Source organism: Syngnathus floridae, chromosome 10 (assembly GCF_059516105.1).
Source record: "Syngnathus floridae isolate MCC-2025c chromosome 10, RoL_Sflo_1.0, whole genome shotgun sequence".
In the NCBI taxonomy this organism is placed as follows: domain Eukaryota; kingdom Metazoa; phylum Chordata; class Actinopteri; order Syngnathiformes; family Syngnathidae; genus Syngnathus; species Syngnathus floridae.
In genome coordinates this window covers 2,265,169-2,287,907 of record NC_142422.1, presented here as the reverse complement: position 1 = coordinate 2,287,907, position 22,739 = coordinate 2,265,169, and the positions used below count along the sequence as shown (strand labels likewise).

Below are 22,739 nucleotides of genomic sequence, written 5' to 3'. Positions count from 1 at the left end.
TACTAGCTGACTTCTAATGGGGCGGGCACAAGAGGCCGCTTGCCGGCTTGTGATTGGACAACAGTGATTTACAGTAACGCCGTCGATTGGTCCAAGCTTATCTATCGGTCGGACTTGTAGCCAATGGCGTCAGAGGTTGGGCTCAACATGTGTAATTATGGGAGAAGTTATTCAGTTGTTAGAAAATGAAGAACTATTTTTTAAATTTGTTGACCCAAATTTCTAAGTTTGTTATCTTAGAGTTCAAATAACAATTCTCACGCTACATTCATCACTTTTGTGCCAGGTATGGGACAAAACACAACTTGAATGTGATCAAATATTTTATTTTGAAGCACATAATATAGATTTCAACGTCCAGGGACAAGTGACAAAATATTGGGGGAAAAGAGTGTGGCAAAATACAATTTTGTGGTCAACTGCTGCATTTTAGTTCCTGGCCAAATGCATCACTCTTGTGACAAAATATGAGGCAAATATAGCATGTTTCTGCCAAAATACCCACCCCACCAGATACTAGCACAAAATGTGACAAAAATATGTTTTAATGGCAAAATATTTAATGCATTGTTTTAAAAAAGATTTAATTGTTGTGGAAAAACATGGCTATACGTGACACCTTACAATCCCATCTTTGCGATTTAGAAATTCATTTTAGTGTGAAAAAGTTTTATTACTGTATGGTCATACAACTTTTAGTGGTCAAGTTGCATCTACTGTACATGAAAAATAATAGTTCAAACTGAACAAAAATCTCTTTTACACTTATTTCAATTGCTATAATAGTCCACTTTTGTTATGTTTATTTTTCATGCCCATTCATGTTGCTCATTTGCCTTTTCATACATTTCACAGTACTTTGCTTATAAACAAAACCCAGAAATTTAAAAGAAATTTTTTTAAAAGACTGTGACATTCAAATTGCTGTTCTTAAGAACCAATTTGTCAGGCCTTCTGGCCCAAAACGCTCAGCCAAGGCCACGTGGGGATATGAAACCCCCAAGTCCATGACTAAAGTGATTTATCCAGTTCTGGCCTGCTTGCAGTTGGTTGCAGAGGGGAAGAAAAAAAAAAAACTGGCTACAATGCCAGAGCAGACGGCGCCCGTCCTCGGATTGATGATGCATAGTTTCGGGGGGCAATGTGGGCATCGGAGGGAGTGTGAAAGAAAGAGAGGTTGTAGGATTGTGTTTTTCACTCAATGGGCAGCTGAGCTTCTGTATTAAGAGGCGGGGGGGAAGTAAGAGGGAGGGGGGCAATCTTCTTGTCTGAGTGCTGAGCAGCTGCTGTTTTCCGAGGAGATTCTTTTCATGGAGCCCAGGGCCTGGAGTGGGTCGCTCAATGCGACCCCCCCCACCACCCACCCCAACCACCTCTCGTTTCGCAAAGCTCCCTTGAAAACGTTGAAAATGCCAAATCAAGTCATAAAAATGTGCTTCACCTAGGGTGCAATCCTTCTTTGCCAACAATTTAAGAAGACTTTCGGGGAGAGAAAAAAAAAAGTTGCATACTTAAGCGGATTTGCCAGGTAACAGAGTAGCGTATGTATTAATATGAATAGCAGCATTAAGGCAAAAAAAAAAGATGTTTTCCCAAACAAATAGTGTTTTTACCTCAAAACAAAACATTTCCATAGTGTGCTGTAGTCTTATTGCAATCAAATATGTTTTAATGGAAGAATGGGGGGGTCACATTTCATTTCACAAAGGCTGAGAGGTAAAACTGCCTTGTGGCAAAATTTGCTTCCACTGTTTAGTTAGAAAGAAAAAAAAAAAACATGTTTGGCACCTAGAATCACTTTTTTTTTTATGAGGTTCTTCACTGAATCCTGATTCAGGTTAAACTGCGAGAGAGAGAGCCTACTTGTTGATTGTCCTGAGAGGTTAACGACCCCAGCGAAATAAATCACCGAGTTTCCCTTCTTGTTGGAGGACGTGCGGCTCCGACGGGCCGCTTTCGTCTTTCAGCTGCTGTCCGAGGGCTCCAAATTGCCCGTCGTGTCTAGCTGCATGCATTTACACGTGCACGCCGACACGGGGCACTCCGTGTGGTCCCTGCGACAGGTGAACACATAAAAACATTTACGCCTTTCCCAAGTCAAATGAAGAAAAAAAAATGGAAGGAAGATTACCTGAACCAGCTGAGCATGTGTCCAGCGTGGCCGCCGTGTCGACAGTTGTGACACCAGGTGAACCAGTTGTTGAACTGAGCCAGTTTGTTGTCCCTTGTCAGGTCGACCTTGTCGTCGGACTTCCCGGTTCCTGCCAGAAAAACAAAGCAGAGTCAATAATGACCACACGGCCGCGATGGCTGAAATGGAGCCCGGGTCGTTACCGGCGCAGCTAGACACGGGCGTGCCCATGTTCATGAGGCACAGGGCGCAGCGTGGCAGCGGCTTGCGGCATCCCGGGCAGCTGGTCACTTTGGACTTGGTGGGTGAGCCGCTCACGCCGTATTGGCTGAAGCCGCGGCCCTGGTGGGGCATGGCGGCGCAGCTGTAGGAGATGGACTTGCCGCAGAAGTTGCAGCTGACAAACACCTGCGGAAGGGAGGCAAAGGTCGTCGCGATAAGGGGCAAAGGTGAAAAAGGAGCGAGGCGGCGGGCAGCTGGCGGGGGTTTCCGCTCCAATGACAGATAAGGAAGAGATTAGCGGCAATAAGCCCAACCGCTGCACAACATTGCCGTTTCCCATAAAAGCCATTTTGACTTTGTTTCTGGATATTAAAGCGACTTTACCTGGGCTAGAGGTTTGGAGGTGGGGTCCAATTTTCCTCGATGGATGTCAAATTCAGCCCGCTTGTGCCAGAAGCGCCACGCGTCCAGCAGGTTGCGATAGTTCTCGATCCAGCACTGGACTCTAGGGTCCTTCAGAACTTCACCGGGAGAACCCTGGAAGGGGAATTAAATTTTTTTTAATTATTTTTCCTAATATCAATGACCGAAAAATAAAATCCCACTCCACAGCCGTGTCCCATCCTTTTTCCATCCTAACACACATTGTGTACTTGAACAAAACGTCCACGGGTGGAATGTGTGATTGTCTTGCACTGACAACACAATCAAAAACGAAATCACCAGATGTGGAAATAATCACTTTTAACTACCAAAAAGAATTATCGTGACAAACAAATGGAGTCAACTTTCAATTACTTTTAGGGTTTATTGCATTCCAGTCCCAGCCGCGATCGAAAAATATCTTCAGACCACGTTAAATATTTGAACTTCCTCCTGTCTCACATGCTTTAAATACATTTCAACTTATTAGCTGACGCTTTTTAAAGTATTCCTTAGCATCTCTCTTACTGTCAAAAAAATCTTATGACTCACGCTTTGATGCAAAAATAATTAATGTAGATATTTGAGTGAGTGTCACGTGCCTGAACTTGTCCCTCTTCCAAAGCGTTGGAATGTCACTGGGAAAAAAAATTCCGACTTGCCTGTATACCTTATAAAGCCATCAACAGAGTGGTAAACACGATTGGACTTGTACCTTGAGCATGCAGAAGCTGGCCGTCTGGACATCTCCAGTCCGGTCCACATAGCTCTCCATCAGGTCCACGCCATCCTTGGTCAAGCCTGTCAGCAGGATGCCCTCCAGGTTGCCCGCCTCCTTCATCTCGTTGGTCAGTTTGTCCACGTAGCGGGGAAGCTGCCCCAAAAACTCCAATTAAAACTTGATGTAACGTAAATTAGTGTTGTCGAATGTTACCTGAGTGTCGTTGAGGAACATGGAGGCAAAGGCGACTCGGTCACGCACCGCCACGCTGCTTTCGTACTGAAAGCGGGGGAAGAAAAAAAAAACATCCATTTATTTTGGGCTATGGCGGGTTTCCTGACAAGGCAGCAACTTGAAAGGAGAATTTCCGGAATTTCTTGCGAGGTGGACTACATGCAGAAACCACTTTCGGAGTATCTTGTCAAGAACATTTAGATTTTGTTTCAGGAAGATAATGTATCATCCAAAAGAAACACATGCCTTCAGGAAAAAAAAGAACTGACTAGCTAACTAGAGGTTAGCATAGCTTACTTAGCTTGCTATCTTTTCTCCTTTTAATTATAGTACTGGCTGTGTCCTACATATGACACTGCATTCTTCATATTGCATATCTAGACAATGAAGTAAAACGTGTGGGGAAGAAAAAAAAATAAGCGGACCCCAAAATTAAATCAGAAGCAGAAATTTCAAGCAAGTACTGCCTGTTTTGTTGCACTTTTGTTCAGCCCTACATGTTGAAAGTTTACCAGGACCCCCAATAAACTTGCAGGCCAAATAGTAATAAACCAAATTTCAAACTTGATGTTCTTTGCTTGCCTAATCTTGTTTGAAGCGGTCAAAACAGCTCAACGGCAGCTGTTGCCGAAACCCTTGCACGCTCGCAGACGTTAATTCCAACACGCTTATCGATGCGGCGCGACAAATTACACAAAGAGATTCTTCCCTCTACAACTTCAAATAACATTACAAGTTGTTATTCAATTTTTTCTACCAGCACGCCGTCGTAGGCTCCCGGCTCGCTGGTGAGGAAGGCGAACATGACGCAGAGGTAGGGGTTGTTGAGCTGCAACCTGAGCGAGCTGCACATTTCCCGCCACAGCGAGGCCTTCTCGTCCGTGTAGCCCGACAATGCCATGGCCACCACGTTCAGGTTCAGGTCACCTGGGACAGGGGAAAAAAAAAACAAAGGCTTGTTATGATTTCTCAAACATGGTTTCTTCACTTATTGGTGAGTGCTAGAGACACTCGTGTAGTGCTCCGACAAGAGATTCCAGTTTTTAAAGAGAGACCGTTAGCAAGTCTTATCTAATGAAGCAGCTGACCTACATGAGCCAAATGTTTGTGAGTCAAGAGCAGCAACGGCGAATGGACTTTTTTTTTTTCAGGAGTGTTGTTGTGTTGCTACGTTTGACACATTCCTCGGGCGCTTCATTTCATTGGATTTTCAACATTTTGGGGTTATTTGCGGTCTCACATCCTCCGCCAATCTGTTTCACATTCCTGCATTGATATGGAAGGAGTGGGTTGGGGTTTGGGGGGGTGGGGGGGGGGCCACTTACCCAATTTCCTTTTAAAACAGCAGGATATTGCAATACAATTGCTTCACGCGAGTGTATAAAAAAAAGGAGCACTTATTTATAGACGCTGCTTTCAAATGCAACCACAATGACAGGCAACATAATAAACCAGTGCTTACAATGACTGACTGGCCATTTCATTAGGGACGCAGTCTAACTCAGAAATGCTTTTCTCGCATTTCCTATTACTTTGTGCGTCTTGACATGTGAAGAAATTGACAATAAAGCAGACTTTGATAAGGATTTCCTCACCCTTCTCAGCCACGGCTCCCCTGTTGAGGATCTGTATGGCTCTGCGGATGTCCAGGTTGAAAAGGGCCACGGCAGCGGCTCGCTCCCACTCGCGTTCCTGCTCCAGCGAACGCAGGAAGGGCTCCACGTCCGCGTCGGACGCTCGGCCCATCCAGCCGCAAAGGCGCAGGGCCAGGCCGCGCTCCTCGCTGTGGAAACGCGTCGCTTCTGTCTGACGCTCCGAACCGCTCCAGCACTTGCGGCTCTCTGTGGTGCCTGATGGTGCCGAGAAATTAAGTCTTGACACACTTAAATATAGCCTATAAGCCAACATTTTAATTATGTGATGTGTCAGTCTGAACGCTAGAGGGCGCAACATTGAAAATACCTCAGTGGTGCCAGTACTACAATGACAGGAACAACTCAGACTTGCCTAATAATTTTTTTTTTTACTCAGATTCAGAGGACAGGTGTCTTACCTGAGCTGGTCTTGACAATATTCTTGATACCCGAGTAGACGACGGCCTGTTTGTTCCCCTGCAGCTTCAGCTCGGCGTCCTCGGCACACTGCTTCATATGTGAGCTTTACATAGGAAATCATCATTTCGTTTGGGTAAAAATTTTAAAACTTTTCCAAATACTTGTTATAGCAATGAATGAATTATAAAAAAAAAATCATTAGAACAAGGGTGTGTACACTTTTTATAGCCAAAGGATATAGAAGAGGTCAAACCAGAGGGACTTGAGTTGGGAATCGTTGCCCCCAGCAAGTAGGTGGTTCCTCCACACCTGGACGGTGTCGTGTCCGTACCTGGACTGAGCCCTCTGCCTCATCTTGGTGGCGATGTCCTGCTCCAGGAGGCCCTGGGCGCCCTCTGGCCCGTCCTCGGCGCACTCGTACAGGTGGCGTCCGCAGGCCCACATGAGCGAGGTGGTGGAGCTCCACGCCAGCGAGATGCGCTCAAAGACGGTGAAGTCGGTCATGACCCGGTTGGCGGCCGACACCACCACCATGCGGTTCTGCCGGGACGGGTGCCAGGCGAAGGTGCCGATGAGGCCGTCGCAGGGTTGCACGCTGCGCTCGATGATGGTGGGCTCGGTCTCGTCCCCGATGGGCGTGGGCGTGTGCTGCATGTCGTACAGACGGATGATGTTGCTGTCGCGGGTCAACGTGGCCAGCAGGCCCGTGCGGGTCGGGCACCATGCCACCTGACCAGGTCCACCAAAACAATGAGATGTCAATCATAACTTTGATGGTTCAAAAACACTCCTGCTGGAATTCACTACCGCATCCATAAGACCCTACCTTGGTGAGAGGCTTCGGCTGCTCGGTGAGGGTGAGCACGGGCTTCTCGAACTTCCTCAGGTCCCAGATGGCCACCTGACCCTCAAAGAAGGAGGCCACGCGGTCGGGAAAATGGGGATCCACCGTGACCCCCTGGATGGCTTTGGTGTTGACAAAAGTCTTCTGACTGGTGTTCCTCAAATCGAAGACAGCCAGGTTGCGGTGCATGCCGGCCAAGAGGAGCTTGGGGTCCCGGAGGAGCCAGCAGAGGGACAAACAAGCGTCGTTCTGGCCCAGGTCATACAGCGGCTTGGTTACTACCGAGCTCGGGTCCAAGTCGGAGGATGACAGGCGGATCTTCTCGGCGGAGACGCTGGCCTCCGGGGAGAACTTGCTGCTGATGTCCCAGATGAGCACTGAGAAGTCGGCCCGGTGTTTATCCAAGCCGGCTGCCAGCAAGTTGCTATCCACCGGGTTCCAGGCTAGCGTATTGCACTGGCGGGCGTGCTTGGGCACAAACTCTTTGCCCACCAGCTCCTTGCAAGCCGAGTTGTGGCTCTGACCCAGGCTGGTGAGCACCACCCTGCCATTGGCCTGGCCCACGGCAAGAAGGCACTCGGGCTCCTGCTTGGGGTACCAGGCCACGCATTTCATGTAGGGAGTGTCCGAATTGATGGCCAGCAAGGTGGCGGCCGTCTCTCCCGAGAGGGGCACGGTGCCGCCCTTGAGGTCGGCAGCCCCCGCTGGACCGATGCGGTACAGGCCCAGCTCCGAGTCACAGATGACATAGCGGTCCGGGTGGTGGGGAGACCACAGGATGTCCAGCTTGGAGCCACTCATGACTACAGGGAGAGGGCTAGAGGACTCTCACCATGAGACCCCACCTGCACAAATGGCAATATTTATTCATAGTGACCCAACATTTTTGGAGATACGAACCTTTTCTTCAAAAGCCGTTTGGTAGCGAACACAACTCACTTCACAACAAGCAGTAGACAAATGCGACTACAAGGCTTCGCAACCACCAAAAAGTCAAAACTAATGTGTTCATTTGTAGTTAGCTCACAATAAGAAGCTTAATAAATAGAATAGGAGGGAAAATGCTGTGCAAGCTACTAACTTTATCTCATCACAGCAGTTAACTCCATCATGTAGTTCTTGTAGTGATTACTGCACACACTGGGCGTCCCCCAACCTGTTCTCCAGTTTGATCACGTGATGTTCCACATTAGACCCATTCTTCTTCTTAAAACTTCCAGTTGAAGTTCACTGTCAAACCAAACATTAACAAAAAGAGAATTTCACATTGTCACAAAACCAAACAATACAATTTTGTGTAAACATTGTGAGGATGAGGGTTCGCAAGAAGGATGAAATAATAATTATTATTTTATTCTTAAAATCATACAAAATCACTCACCATTGGCAGCTTCATTACATTAGCATTACCACAAGAAAATTTGCTCCTGAATAGTATTTTTTAAATTAGTTTTTGGTGTCTGAGTTAGTGAAAGTTAGAGTGATTTAATAACGCGCACAGAATGTGACACGTTGGTGCACTTTCAAGTCCAATTTAATTAACGTAGATGCTTCGAGAAACAATGAGCCACTCCCGAAAACTATTTTTAGAGGAGAATTTGCCAGTGCAAAAGTATAACTAAGAATACTGAGGCGGTTTATTGTTTTGTAAACAAACAAACTCCACAAAGCTAATGCTAACGCGAGTCAAGGACGAGTTTCCATATAATCGTTTTTGTTGGTCCTAGATAACCAACAATGCATGATCTTAGTATGAGTATGCTGTATTAGTGACACAAAATTAAGTTTACTTTAACGTTATAACTGAATAAATACAACCCAACATGCACGTGTAGGGAGGCGAAAACTTACGTGTTCTTGTTGTTTGTACCACAAAAACAGATCCGGAAGGAAACAATAGTCGTTTAAAGTTCCGGGTAGGATTAGTTCCGTATTTTATGTCAAATTTCACGAAGTATACTTGTTCAGTAATAAAACATGATTTAGTATGCTTGTTCAGTAATAAAACACGATATAGACGTAATAATAAAATAATACTTGTGGGGGGGGAAAAAGGGAAAATATAATGTGCACTGTATTCCAAAATAAGACCGTCATTTTAATAATACAAAGTGATTATGACGTTCTGTTTAGGATGATTTCCGACCGATAATAACTCAATGGAAAGGACGAAGAAATTTATTCGATGATAAAATATTTCAAAGTGGATGTCCTTTAGGGTGACAGCCACTAGAGGTCGCTGTCGTCCAAAGATTTACTGTATAGACGTTAATACCATCAAATGAAAGCTGGAATTCTGAACTTCTCTCATATTCATCTTTTGATTTGATCAATCAAATTCCAATGTCTTTAGTATCAATTTACAACAATTGACCTTCCCGTTCCAATACTTCTGGAAGGGACTGTATATATGGACGGAGCAGGGAAGTGAAGGCAGCATAGATTGTAATGATGATAGATTGATGATGACACCTAGGTAAAATCATTATTTTGATTATTATTCTAACAAGCAACATTTATGTATGTATTTGTTAACTGTCATTTTTACATGGTCAACAAATGACACTAATTTTCCAGAAGCAGCTCTTAGTTGAAATAAGCCTACTGTCATTACAAAAAGCAGCTTATCTGTTTTCCACATTAGTGGGCGAGAGTGGAAATCTTATTGGCTTGTTTGCTTTTTTTTTTTGTTCATGTACAGTAGAACATCGAATGTGCAACAGCTGAAAACACAGAAGGAAGGAGAAAAACACTCAAGCGTGTGGAAAATCTGCTACTTGGAGTTTGGAGATCCATATTTTTTTATTATGGAACTAATCGGTAAATCAGATATGACCCCGCCCTCTCTGGCACACACTCAGGCACGCACACACACATGCACACAAACACAAAAGCGCACATCAGCTTTACCCACAGTCAGTCTGTGTTGGGTTTTACAAGACGGGATGTCCCCAAAAGGACCCCAGCTGACCGGACTGCAACAAGTGGCCTCGGCCCAATGACATTTTGGGTAAATGTTTCAACATTTGTGCAAGTTTTTTTGTATGTTTTTGTGTGTGTTTTATTAGCACTACACAAAATTCAAGCGTTTGCATCATTGCATTTGTTACAATATGAATGAATGTTTATGATTGTAAAGCGTTGCATAATATCGCTGTGTCGTCAAATTTAACGTGCATTCTCCTCGGCCTGCTTCGTTGGTTATTGACTCAAACTGATCTTGTTTGGACTGTATCCCATGTGAGTTAGGATGGAGGTGTGCAAGTTGAGGGGACTCGCGTGGATCCTCCTCCTGCTGTGGGCTCTACCGCACAGGACCACCGCCCAAAGGCGTAACGGACGCAGGAATAACTACAAGCTCTATGAAGATGGACCAAATGGTAAATACACAATGATATCCACTGGCGACTTTAATATGTCGGGAAATGCTTTTGGTAGGTTAAAGGTTAACAACAAAGACAAGGTTGCAATTTAGGTTGGATGAAATGATGCTAGGTTCCATCAAAGACACGAAATGTTACTGAAGTTTACAAAAAACGTTGTGATGTTTGAAAAAGATTTTTTTAGGTGTGTTGTGTGTTGTCAAAAATATTAAAAATGTGATGGGTTACGATGTTTACAAAAGAATTAGCAGATTTATCAAAGACACGAAGTTGTCATGTGTTTCACGAATACGTATGCTTGGTTTGAATTTCATTACAAAAAGATACTATGGTGTCTTTGATGTTTTCAAAAACCATGTTGGGATCTAAATCTGTGTTTGCCAAAATACTTTTGTTCAGGTTATCAAATACAACTAAACAGATGAGTAAAAACTCATCCAATGGCCTTTGTGTTTTAATTGTGTGTAGCAGGTCGTCCATGCTCCCTGGAAGTGGTTTTCATCCTGGACAGCTCAGAGAGTGCCAAAATAAGCCTGTTTGAGAAGCAGAAGGCGTTCGTGCTGGGATTCAGTACACGTCTGTCCATGCTGCAGGTCGCCGGCTGGACCCTGAGCATGCGAATGGCCGCTTTGCAATACAGCAGCTCCGTATCGGTGGAGCAGCGCTTTTCAGCATGGACCAACCTGGACGCCTTTCACGGTCGTGTCAGCGTCATGAGCTACATCGGCCACGGTACGTACACCACCTACGCTATCGGAAACGCTACGGAGCTGCTGGTGAGGGAGACCTCAGAGGACAGCGTCCGTGTGGCCGTGCTGATGACGGACGGCGCGGACCACCCGAGAAACCCCGACGTGGTGGCGGCCGCCATAGAGGCCAAAGAGCACGGCGTCAAGTTGTTCGCGGTGGGGCTATCGCACATCGCTCAGCAAGGGACTAACAGCGCTAAGCTGAGGGCCATTGCCAGCGTGCCTGCTCAGCAGTTTGTGCAAAGCCTTCAAGACCCTCAGCTGGAGCAGAAGCTGCTCAAAGAGATGGTGAGCACAGATGTGTCTTGGATGTTTGAATAGACTATTATATTCCTCAAAGACAGGTGCATCAAAGACCCTAGTTGTCATTGATGTGGATGTTAAGTTCATCAAAAACTCTGATTCCTCAAAGACCACGTGTTTTTGATGTTTACAATAAGATGTCAGAAAACACATTTGGGTCATTAAAATGTTTCTTTTTGATGTTCTACCAATTTGGGGGGGAGAGCGTTAAAGGTTATTCAGGGACAGTTGTTTTTGATGTGTTGCCAATATGTAGTTAATTTAATGTTGAAATTTTTTTTGAAATTTTCTTTGATATTTTTGAATTATACTCTATTTTCTTGTTGCCTTAACTGCAGTGACTTATTTTCATCTCTTTTATTTTGCTTCCAGGGCTCAGTCGTATTACAAGAGGTATGTAGTTATTTTTTATTCCTCATTTTAATTCATTTTACACAGCACAAACAATTTTGACTTATTATTTCTCATGTTCTTATTATTAGTGTCCCGAAATGCAGGAGTGCTTTTGTGAAGGTGGAGAGCCAGGCCCACCAGGACCTCAGGTGACCTTTTTCAATAAACTATATTTTATAGCTTTTACAGATAAAAATAAATCTCTATTCAGGGCCGAAAAGGAGATCTAGGTTTGAGAGGACCAGCTGGTTCCAAAGGAGCCAGGGTAAGCCACGAACAATTCAATTGTTTAAAAAGACGTTTTTAGGTGTTTATGGGTTTGGTGCCGCCACTCCAGGGGGAACCCGGTGCGGATGGTCAACCAGGAACTAATGGCGCTGAGGTAAATTTCATTTTATCTCAGGCTCTTTATTTGAGGCGAGGCTTTTAATTAAGGGCTTTGTCTTGCAGGGACGTCCGGGGTTCAAAGGTAGCAAGGGGGATAGAGGAGAATGCGGGCCGCCTGGCATGAAAGGTGACCTGGTATGTGCCTGACTAGAACTATTCAGTATGAAGCTCTGAATTAGCGTTCATAATAATCAATCAGGTGTCATCTCTCAGGGATTGGAAGGGCCGATCGGACTACAAGGACCGAAAGGAAATCAGGTACATTACGATTTTTATTGAATTTAGTAGTATAAAACATTTTTTATCATAACTCGGTACACTTTATGATTTTTTTTCTCCACATTCGTCTTTGTACTATTATGCTAGTATGAACAAAGATGGCTACATACTCTCCCAGAATCCTTTTTGCTACAAAACGTGTACATCAAAGTGTACCATACGACAGGAGTGGAAGCAAAATTCATCTTTATTCACCTCTGCACTCATGGAATGTGAATATTGGCTTCCGACTAATCCGCAGCCAAAAGCAGGGAATCCAGGCTCGCAGGATATTTTTTTTGGACTTTGTGTGGCGGGATTAGCGCAGCGACCTGGACGCCGGCTTGTCCGAATAAAAAAGTGTTTTGCTGTGAAAAGCTATAGAACATGAAAGTCGGGGATGTTGACTTTGATCTGCTCTTACCACGTGTGAGAAAAGGAACAAAATATTACATGTGTTTTCCAGGGTGAGGTTGGGCCACCTGGAGACATTGGACCCGAGGGACCAACTGGACAAAAAGTAATTTTTAGCTTATATAAACATGGAATTATTTGAACTGAGGGCCCACCAGAAATATTTTGCAGGTATGTCCACCCGTACAAATTCCCTCTGTAGCGTCTTTCAGATTTGGAAGAAAATCCAGCCACTGAAGCTAGCATCACATAGCAACACTCGTTTCACTTAGCAACAAGAAATTTGGTTGGCACGTCCACCATGTGATGACTCACCAAAAAATCTCAAGAAGCCATGCAAGACAATCCACAGGAAGTTTGACATTTTGATTTAAATCTGACAGTAGTGCACCCTCAAGAATTATTTTAAAAATAGTTTCACAAAAAATTTGGTGGGCATATCTTTCTTGAGTAGACCCACAAAAACAGCATGGCGATTGAATATTTGGAAACATTTTAAAGGTTAATTTCCCACTAGTGAGGCACTGGACTTTGTTAGTGTCATTGACTTGAATGTCACACAATCACACACATACAGTAAACGACCTTTAACGAACGAGCCCCCGGGCTGCCCTCTAACCTTTGGACAAAGATGTCTTTATGGGGGGTAAATATGAATTGATTTATAGCCTATGAGAGAATTCCAGACATTAATTCAGAGAAGATTTCACAAAGAAGTATTCACACAGTCTTCTCCTTGGTGCTACAATGATATAAAAAGGTCGCAACTATGAACTGTTTGACTGTCTAAAATTCTGAATAATTATTTCACCATAATTTGTCATTTTCTAATTAATCAATCATTGACAGGGTGACAGAGGGCCAAGCGGCAATGCTGGACCACCAGGAGACTTCGGGATTGGCTTTCCAGGAGCCAAGGTGACTCATTTGTCACCATTTATCAAAAAATAAGAATCATGATCTAACATATTTTATAAAATTTGATGTTTATAGGGAGAAAAGGGCAACCAGGGAAGACCTGGATCAACTGGTCCAGGTGGTATTGGAGAACCGGGACAACCTGTGCGTATTGACTCAATACATTGATAATTAAATGAGGTCATAGGAGTCAAAATTCAAAGACACTTTCCTTCATATCATATATAATTACTTTTAGAATATTTGCTCTCTTGCTTCAGGGTCCTCTAGGACCACCCGGACAGCGAGGCAACCCAGGACCACCTGGAGAGGGACTACCAGGACCCAAGGTGGGACTTTTATAGCCATTTAACTAACAGAATACAAATCAAGTAGAAGTGTGCGCTCCCTCTAGTGGTATGTGCTACTATTACTCAATTGAAGGATCAAATTGTGCATGTTACAGTGACGCAAACATTTTTCAAGAAGGATAGTTTAGTTGTATTTAACTTGACAGGGGGATCGAGGATTTGAAGGACCCCGGGGGAATCGTGGGCCTCCTGGCATCGGATTCAAAGGGGACAAGGTAAAACTGCTATGCTATCTGATGACATGCAATATGTAAAGTCCATCGTACTTTATGAATCGGGGAAAAAATATCATCCATGTGGCAAAATAAGTGATTCACACAAATACAACTTCAAAAAATGACTTACAGAGATTTTCATTCTCAGGGCAATATCGGGGCACCTGGGTTGTCAGGTCCAGTCGGAGCGTCTGGTGTCGGAATCCAAGGAGAAAAGGTAAAAAAAAAATGTTTTAAAAAACCCAACAAAAACAAAAAAATATCAAAACAATGTATCTTTTCTGTACCTTAGGGTGATCCAGGCCCACCTGGACCCGCAGGCCTCAGAGGAGGTCTAGGTGTGGGAATTCCAGGACCTAAGGTATATATTTGCAGCTATGCTAATCCTGATGGACATCTCAGCTGTTTAGCATTTTGATTGCATCGAAATTGCTCTGCATATGTTTACACACAAACATGCAAATGATGTAAGACCGTCCTGTCAATCAAACCAGTCAGGCTGGTTGCGTTATTAAGGACACTGCAAAGCAGCATGTGGTTCGTTATCCAAAGTTATTATTGGGCGTAATTGTAAACAATTGAATATTCGCTATCATGAGGCGGTTTGGTCTTTCATAGAACCATGCTAACCATCTTGTACACAGTGTTCGCAAAAACATATTCGCCACTGCTAGACAAAAAAGTATATTTAGTACAGTAATATGTGTTTGTTATTTCAAAAGACCTAACAATTATTTGTAATGGTGGATTCATAATAAGAACTATGTTTTGTCTGAAACGTAGGGGAATAATGGATTTCCTGGAGTACCAGGACCACCCGGTGAGAGAGGTGTGGGAGTGCCAGGTCCAAAAGTAAATATGTACAACCTCACCTCATAAAATGTCATAAATAGTGTCAAAACCTTTTCGTAAATTAAGAAATAGTTGGCATTTGACCACCTGTGACTTTGAATTTCTTACTCAGGGGGACGTGGGGCCTGGAGGCCAACCAGGGATACCTGGTCATCCAGGAGAAGACGGGACCCCGGGACAAAAGGTATCCTGTTCACACCAGAATGTCAGAACATTTGATCCAAAACAAGTAACGCTTTGCCATTTTTCAATGCAAGGGTGACATTGGGTTTCCAGGACCCAGGGGACCAGACGGTAGTCCTGGTAAAGGTGCCCCTGGAGAGAAGGTGAATCTTTTGATGATTATGTTTTTATCGTAGACCTCACCATGACATCTCACCATGGTGGAAAGGTCTAAAGATGTGACGGTATGGTTGTCATCACCTCAACAAAGTTCATATGGTGTTTTCCCAGGGAGCCAGAGGGGACAGAGGCTCCAGAGGCCTACCAGGCGCTGTTGGTTCTGTGGGACCAGCTGGGCCCAAGGTAAGGACTCACTTTCAAAAATATCTCAGGCACTTTGTGAGTAGGACTTCCTCTGACCTCCCAAGTTTGGTACGTTTTTGTATTCAGGGAGATACGGGATTTATCGGGCCACCTGGCGCACCTGGACAACCTGGGAGGGGACTACCTGGTGCCAAGGTAAAACGGCTTGTAATGTTTTAAATTTGATAGTACTCTTAAGTTGTTGGACTTGTAGGTCAAGGTACCACTGAATTATGATTTGCAATGCCTGTTCTTTTCTGTTCAGGGAGATCCAGGCCCACAGGGTCTCGCTGGAGCTGTGGGCGAACCGGGGCGTGGCATAACTGGACCCAAGGTGAGTTGAGGTACTTAATCTGATTCCAAGCCAAAGTGCTAACTGTGGTTTGTTTTAAAGGGTGACAGAGGTCCACCAGGGTCTTCGGGGTTGCCTGGAGGTAAAGGTGAAGGCTTTCCAGGACCTCCGGTGAGTATTAGAGTCCAGTGTCAATATCAAATCTTTGAACAGCCTCAAGGCAAATTCTTGGCCTCAGGGGCCTCCAGGACGTCCTGGTTTGACAGGAGAAACAGGAGCAGATGGTGTCGGCCTACCTGGACCAAAGGTGAGGATCAAATATGGTGAGGAATGATAATGGGAAGATAATTTTATCTCCTTTAATCCAGGGAGACAGAGGCCTTCCTGGATCTTCTGGACCTGCCGGACCACCAGGAGTTGGACTCCATGGGCCAAAGGTAGTCAGTGCCAGAATGGTTATTTTTGTACATGAATCTAGAGGTGGGAGCATGAGTTTTTGCTTCATCCCTGTAGGGTTCCCCTGGCATAATAGGACCTCCAGGTCCACAGGGACCTCCAGGAGAGGGCATCCAAGGGCAAAAGGTAAACCGGGAACCAGCTGACTCCATATTCCCTCCAATCATTGCCAAAGTATAAACATCACGATTTCTCTCTAGGGTGAGTCTGGGTTTCAGGGAATCCCTGGCCCGAGGGGTCCTGCTGGAGTCGGACTACAGGGTGATAAGGTACCAGTCCACAGTTCAGTTACTTTCTGATTGTGGATTTGTGGTAGAGGACCGCTAAGATGGACGCTACTTACTTTCCAGGGCGACCGAGGTTTTGCTGGTGAGAAAGGGAAAAAGGGAGACAGAGGGACAACCGGAGAACCAGGAATTATTGGACCTTCGGTATGTGATCTTGTAGTTAAAGCAATTATGAATGTGTGGTTCTTAAGGTAGCAGATTCCATTTGTTTTCGTTGAGAGCTATTTTGCCATTTGACTGACATTCTCAAAGAATATCCGATAGAATATTCTGTTTTAAATCACAGGGTAGAGCTGGACAAAAAGGAGAACCAGGACTTACGGTAAGTCTTTCCCCATTACAAGACATCCATGTACATGAAGAATGGCTCTCAAGGTGTCCAACAGATATTCTGAACCACATTAACCTTGAACTGACACTTTAGTCGGGGGAATCCCAAGATCTTCAACCAACAATCCTTAAATTTTGTGGTCTTGCACTGATGAAAACATGGATTTGTTTCCATTTTGCAGAGGGAAGAAGTCATCAGAATTGTTCGATCCATTTGCAGTAAGTCAAAAAACGGTTTCTCCGTTTTCCTGGCTTGTGTTGACCCTTAAAGCCTTCCATTTCAGATTGTGGGGTGACGTGTCGCCAAAGCCCCCTGGAGCTGGTCTTCGTCATCGACAGCTCTGAGAGTGTGGGCCCTGACAACTTCGAGGTCGTCAAGGACTTTGTGAGCGCTCTGGTGGACCGGGCGTCAGTGGGCAGGGACACTACAAGGGTGGGCGTGGTGCTCTACAGCCACATCAATGTGGTGGTGGTCAGCCTCAGTCAGGATGCGTCTCGGGACCAAGTGAAGGCAGCGGTGCGGTCCATGACCTACATGGGCGAGGGTACCTTCACAGGCAGCGCCATCCACCAGGCCAACAGGCTGTTCCGGGTGGCTCGGCCACGCGTCAGAAAGGTGGCCGTGGTCATCACCGACGGCCAGGCTGACAAGAGGGACTCAGTCAGTCTCGAGAGCGCGGTGAGGGAAGCTCGGGCGGGTGAGATCGAGATGTTTGTGATCGGAGTGGTGAACGCCAGCGACCCGTTTTTTGGCGAGTTCAAGAAGGAGCTGGACTTCATGGCCTCTGAACCGGACGCAGACCACGTGCACCTCATAGACGACTTCAAAACGCTGCCAGGTGATCGTGGTGCCATTTATTGTTGAAGCTAGCTAGCTGGGCTAGTGGTTAGCATGTCTATGACACCCGTCTCCCTATTATCATTTCACAATTTAAGCCCTGGAGAAGAAACTCCTGAGCCACATTTGCGAGGACAGCAATAGTGATGTTTTACACTCAATCCTGAGCGGTGGACTTCCTCCAAGACGCCCAGAGGTCTGGCCTACCTTCACAGGAGACTTCCGGAGGATTCAGGTCACGGTAAGGAGAACTACATTTCCAACTCAGTAGACTAACATAATAATGATTTACGTATAGCTTCAGCTTTTATGGAAACTCATCAAACTTAATCATCGTGTATTTGTATGCTATTGAACGACTATGCTAGTCCTCTATCGCCATCATGGCTAACTTTTGCCATCCGTATGCTAAGTTAGCTTAACATCTTTCTCTTGGACAGCCGCATCCACCACTATCTTATCCCGAGAGACAAGTGACCGCTCCGACACCAAAAATGGACGACCGGAGCTTATCGGAATCGCAGCGATTTCCATTCTTTGACAGACAACCTTTGAGACCTGACGGTAGCGCCCCGACCCGACACACGCCAAAAGTGGTGGTCAACGGGCCCACAACAACTACCGTCAAAACGCCACAAGAGATTCCAAAAATCACGCCAGGTAGTGACGGTGTTTTCACACAATTCTTCGTTATATTTTCTGGCATTTAATAATTTCAATGTACTGTTAAAATGAAAGCTGAAAGTGGTTTTCAACATTTTATAAGAAATTGTTTTATTTCACGCCAACAGAGCTCTGCCGTGCACCGTTGGATCCGGGTCCATGTCGAAACTACGTGGTGCGCTGGTACTACGACTCATTGGCCAACGCTTGTGCTCAGTTCTGGTTTGGAGGTTGCCACGGCAACGCCAACCAATTTGACAACGAGAGGAAATGTAAACAAACCTGCGTGCGGGTCTAACTTAAACCATATGTCATCATCATAGTCATAAAAATGTTTTTGGTAAAGGTGCTTCCCTGTTTAAAAAAAGCATGTTACTTGTACTTGAATATTTTTGAACACTAACTTTTTCACTTTATATTTTTTTAATGTTTTACTGTGTAATGGCGTAAATAAAACTTATTTTTTAATTACCCCTGTCAAACTGAATTTTTTAAGTACTCAAATTCATTACTAATGGTAACTATGTATTTTTAATTTAATGAATAGGACATGCCAAAGATTCCAGTAAACATTTTTAAATAATGAATAAACCAAAAAACGTAATTTACATTTTAATTAATTGATATTGACTTTATACTAATTTAATTTTGACACTACATCAAGGTGAATTAAAATGAAAACTAATTTAAAATTTTAATTAAACTTAATTACTCGATTAAAGTTGCGACCGGCATTTAAAATGACAAATGAAGCAAAAAAATTTTTGTTTGTTTTCAAATACTTTTCAAAATTTACTACATATGGAAAATCAATCAGTGCAAAGTCAAATATTTGAATTGATTTTCTTATTATGAAAAATAACAACTATAAATTACAGTCGCAAAGAACAGGAGATAAATTAACTGTTATTTCATTTTGAAGGAGGATTTTTTTGGCTTTCATTTGTAGAAGACGAGGAAGGACGACATGACGATATAACCCGGCTGCTGAGTCGGGTCTGGATCCTTCCCGTTGAACAGACCGAAGTAACAAACCGTGTTGGATGCCTGACCGCTAACATCCAACTGTAAACAAACCCACAAAAAATAACAAAAGGCTTTTTGTAAAAACCATAAAAGCTTTGGCCCAGCACCAGCGATGTAAAAAAAAAAAAAATCGGCGTTCCACTGTACTTAGTAAGAGTGACTTGTACCTGCGCAGTGACATCAAGCCTCCAGGGGTCCACCTGTAGTCCATCACACCATCCGCCGCGGCCGTACAGCCACGTGCCGTGCTCGTTGGGCACAGCGCCCTCCTTCACGTGCTCGGTGCAGCCCAACGCAGATCCTTCTCGAACCCACAAAGAGCTCAAGTTAGGAGCTCGCCGTTAAAATTACTTCCTAAAATAACTGATTATCAAAAATATAAAACCGCATTTTGATTTTTCTTCTTATCACTCCATCGATTTTTTTTCCTCCTAAAATCATAAAATGTTTTTTTCCCTTTATCTTGACAATTAGCACCAAGTACAAAATAGCAGCGCTGCTCACCCGCAGAGTCAAAGGATCGCGTGTTGTTGTAAACGCCGTTGACCAGGAAGTGGTGCGAGGTGACGCAAAACTCCCCACATCCGTTTTCGTCGCTACCGTGTCCCGTGATGACGGCGTAGAGCTCCACCTGCAGGCCGCCGCACGTCGTCAGAATCGTCCACCATCTTATGGACGGCGAATTTTACCTTTTTGGCAGAGGCAGGCACGGGGAACTTGATGGGGGGGTAGCGCAGGTTGTACGTCTTGTCGAAGGTCCCGCCGTCATACAGTGACATCACTCGGAAGGGGCGGAGCTTCTCTCCTGATTGATCAATCGGATATTGATCATCAAGAATATGCAATCTTAACTCATTTCTTGAGCCACATGCTGCGTCAGTGGTCCCCTACCCGTCAGGTTGGCGACGCTGAACCTCAGGTTGAGGGAAACCATCCAGGGCATGGCCCACGGAGCTGTCTTCATGGTGAAGCGACAAACGCCGGCGTCCAGTACCGGAAGGAGGGGTGACACGTCTGTCTGCCAGCGACCGATTCTTCTGCACAGCACAATACATAGTCATATTTTTATTGTTTCTAGGTCACACTGATTTTTTTTTGTCATTATATTTCCAGACGTAATGTAAAAACGTTTTCAAGAAACGTGAGCGGTCGTACCTTCGGAAAGCGGTGATCCAGCGTCCCAGCTCGACGTGGCAGTAAGGTCCGAGGTGATCGCAGCAGACGAAAAGTTGAACCGTGTGATCCCACTTAGGACATGACGCGTCTCTGCTGCCGGGACACGACAGCGAGGCGTCCAGCATCAGCGTGTCAAACGTTGACAAGTCTGCTCACACACAATATGAATATATGAATATTCTCATCACGTTTGAGCTTGAGCTGTGCTCAACGGAAACAATTTTAAAAGTGAAATAGCGCCACCTGGCGGCAGGTTAACATCAGCCACGGCTCCTTTGTCCCCTTGCATTTGTACTTTGTCAAAGACGGTCACCACGGTTGCGGGAGATTCCAATTTCAGCTGCAGAGCTGTGGAGAAGTCAAACCTGGACACAAACATTTATTCTAAATTTACATTGATGTACACTCCAACAGTTTTCAAACTCTAACAACATGAAACAAGCCATCTAATATTTCACTTTCACTGTTTGATTTTTTTTTTACTCACCACTGCGCCTGCCAGTTGACAAAGCTGAAGGAGGGGTAGAGGAACCAGCCCAATTCGGCCAGCGCCCCCTGCTGGTCGATACCAATGAAGAAGTTGGGAGATGGGGTGGTCTGGAAAGACACACTCACTGCCAGACCTGACCTGTCAAAAAAAAAAAAAAAACTGATTAATCCAAATGACCTTCATACAGATCTGATAATCGAGCAATCAGAGCATTTGATAACAGCATTAAAATGTCATCTCCATGGTGGTGGATTAAGGCTTTTGTGTGGCGATGAGACCTGAGTGCACGGGCGACGGCCGGCTGGATGTGCACCATGGCTGCGGGCAGGCCGAGTGGCGTGAGACACTCAGCGTCCACGCAGTTCATGTCCTGGATGGAGTTTCCTGCCAAGGCGTAGACCAGCACGCCAGAGGCATTGGACTTGGCCATATTTTGGACCTGCGGGGAGATGAAGGCAATTTGCAGGCTTTATAATAAAATAATAGCTTCAATAAGAAAGAAGTGACACATATTTATGATTTGAACGTGACCTTAGTGAAGAATGAGCAGTTTCCCTCTGACAGCCAGGCTACAGCACCTTCCACAGACGATGACGGCTCGCAGCCATCCCCCACGTCCTTTAGCTTGTACCTCATGTTCCCCCAGCGAGCGGTCAGCCAGTCGTATCTTCCGTCCAGTCGCTTGACAACCACGGGCACTTCCCATCCTGAGGGAATGGAGAGCATGATGAACTTGTAGGTCGAGTTGTGGGTAATCGTTTTTCTTTTTTTGGGCGAGTCACTCACCCTCGGAAGTGAACACAGCCTGGGCGAGGCCGCAGTTGTGCCCCTTGCAGGCCCAGGAGTACAAGACGCTGGAGATCCAGTTGCCAACAGCAAAAACCGGCACAGGAGACACATGAAGTCTGGACAAAACCTCTTTTTGGCTTAAACAACACACACACACACACAAATCAATCCAAATAAACTTGACTTGACTTGACTTGACTTGACTTGACTTGACTTGACATACATTTAAGGCATTGACTCTGCATCATTGTATACCTGTCTGCATACACCAATTGCGATATAATTGTTGTAAAAATAATTAGTAATCTCATTTTTTTGTGATATTCGTGGAGTAAATTAGTGTGAAAGTCACCCGTGCTTATTGGCGGCGTCCAGCAGCCTTTCCCGCATCCAGAGCGCGTCCGTGGCCGCAGAGTCGTCCAGGGAGAGGAAGAGCAGGTGAGTGCTGGTCGGCAGCTCCTGGACGAGGCTGGCCAAGGACGCCGAGGAGTTCCACAAACACTCGAGAAAACCGGACTTGTTGGTAAACGCGTGGATGACCAGCGAGACCCCCGCCCAACTCGGTTCTCCTGGCCGGTACACAAACTCCCCACTCAGAGTCGGCACCGTGAACGCTGCAGCCGGTTCTCCCGGTTCCAGTTCTCCGTAGCGTCTCCGCTCCACCAAGTTGTCGTGGGGCTCCAAGCCGGCTGGGCTCGCCTCATCGTCGGTCAACTTGAACCGCCGCTTCGGTATCTCTTTCGCGGCGAACGTCACGTGAACGCTAGCTAGGATGAAGTAGAGCACAGGAGACGATGACCACAACATTCTTCTTTCCGCCCCACAACGAATGTTGAGTCGGACCGAACGACGAATTTAAACCATTTGTTTCATTTAAAGTTTATTCTTAAAACTCTTGATGAGTTTAGTGTCAAATGTGGAGGCTGGTAATCGCTAATCGTTTGTAGCGGTAGAGGCGGGTCACAATATGACGACGGCGGCCGTAGTGGGTCAAAAAGCATGTAAACATTCACTTA

The 22,739-nt window shown here is 45.2% G+C and overlaps 3 protein-coding genes across 6 annotated transcripts; 1 reads left to right on the top strand and 2 right to left on the bottom strand.

Moving 5' to 3' along the window:
* Positions 1 to 799: 799 nt before the first annotated feature.
* mios (missing oocyte, meiosis regulator, homolog (Drosophila)) lies at positions 800 to 14,194 on the bottom strand. 3 transcript variants are annotated; one of them, XM_088387001.1, is made up of 13 exons: positions 14,130 to 14,194; positions 7,711 to 7,859; positions 6,612 to 7,474; positions 6,025 to 6,514; positions 5,785 to 5,883; positions 5,327 to 5,581; positions 4,489 to 4,658; positions 3,711 to 3,776; positions 3,492 to 3,650; positions 2,738 to 2,890; positions 2,335 to 2,539; positions 2,132 to 2,261; positions 800 to 2,054 (listed from the first exon to the last, which is right to left on the bottom strand). In XM_088387001.1, exons 3-13 carry the CDS (start codon positions 7,428 to 7,430, stop codon positions 1,964 to 1,966), a joined length of 2,637 nt encoding a protein of 878 aa, XP_088243127.1. In that variant the 5' UTR covers positions 7,431 to 7,474; positions 7,711 to 7,859; positions 14,130 to 14,194; the 3' UTR covers positions 800 to 1,963. The 3 variants fall into 3 exon arrangements, with proteins under 3 accessions (XP_088243127.1, XP_088243126.1, XP_088243128.1); XM_088387000.1 differs by lacking the exon at positions 14,130 to 14,194 and adding an exon at positions 8,481 to 8,549; XM_088387002.1 differs by lacking the exon at positions 14,130 to 14,194 and adding an exon at positions 8,481 to 8,499 and having other exon boundaries at positions 7,786 to 7,859.
* On the top strand, positions 9,495 to 18,713 carry col28a1b (collagen, type XXVIII, alpha 1b). 2 transcript variants are annotated; one of them, XM_088386996.1, is made up of 34 exons: positions 9,495 to 9,639; positions 9,879 to 10,009; positions 10,484 to 11,049; positions 11,437 to 11,457; positions 11,547 to 11,606; positions 11,669 to 11,722; positions 11,795 to 11,839; positions 11,908 to 11,979; positions 12,058 to 12,102; positions 12,569 to 12,622; positions 13,366 to 13,434; positions 13,510 to 13,578; positions 13,695 to 13,763; positions 13,931 to 13,999; positions 14,148 to 14,216; positions 14,292 to 14,360; positions 14,783 to 14,851; positions 14,964 to 15,035; positions 15,109 to 15,177; positions 15,305 to 15,376; positions 15,464 to 15,532; positions 15,642 to 15,710; positions 15,771 to 15,839; positions 15,907 to 15,975; positions 16,037 to 16,105; positions 16,182 to 16,250; positions 16,325 to 16,393; positions 16,475 to 16,555; positions 16,698 to 16,733; positions 16,924 to 16,960; positions 17,026 to 17,580; positions 17,678 to 17,820; positions 18,020 to 18,239; positions 18,371 to 18,713. In XM_088386996.1, the coding sequence occupies exons 2-34, from the start codon at positions 9,880 to 9,882 to the stop codon at positions 18,538 to 18,540; spliced, it is 3,468 nt and encodes a 1,155-aa protein (XP_088243122.1). In that variant the 5' UTR covers positions 9,495 to 9,639; position 9,879; the 3' UTR covers positions 18,541 to 18,713. The 2 variants fall into 2 exon arrangements, with proteins under 2 accessions (XP_088243122.1, XP_088243121.1); XM_088386995.1 differs by having other exon boundaries at positions 10,481 to 11,049.
* A 358-nt stretch (positions 18,714 to 19,071) lies between these two features.
* ngly2 (N-glycanase 2) lies at positions 19,072 to 22,710 on the bottom strand. The gene is made up of 12 exons (XM_088387003.1): positions 22,076 to 22,710; positions 21,721 to 21,860; positions 21,466 to 21,641; positions 21,213 to 21,373; positions 20,932 to 21,072; positions 20,688 to 20,809; positions 20,424 to 20,592; positions 20,160 to 20,305; positions 19,958 to 20,073; positions 19,773 to 19,899; positions 19,436 to 19,569; positions 19,072 to 19,307 (listed from the first exon to the last, which is right to left on the bottom strand). The coding sequence occupies exons 1-12, from the start codon at positions 22,528 to 22,530 to the stop codon at positions 19,182 to 19,184; spliced, it is 2,013 nt and encodes a 670-aa protein (XP_088243129.1). The 5' UTR covers positions 22,531 to 22,710; the 3' UTR covers positions 19,072 to 19,181.
* Positions 22,711 to 22,739: the final 29 nt, after the last annotated feature.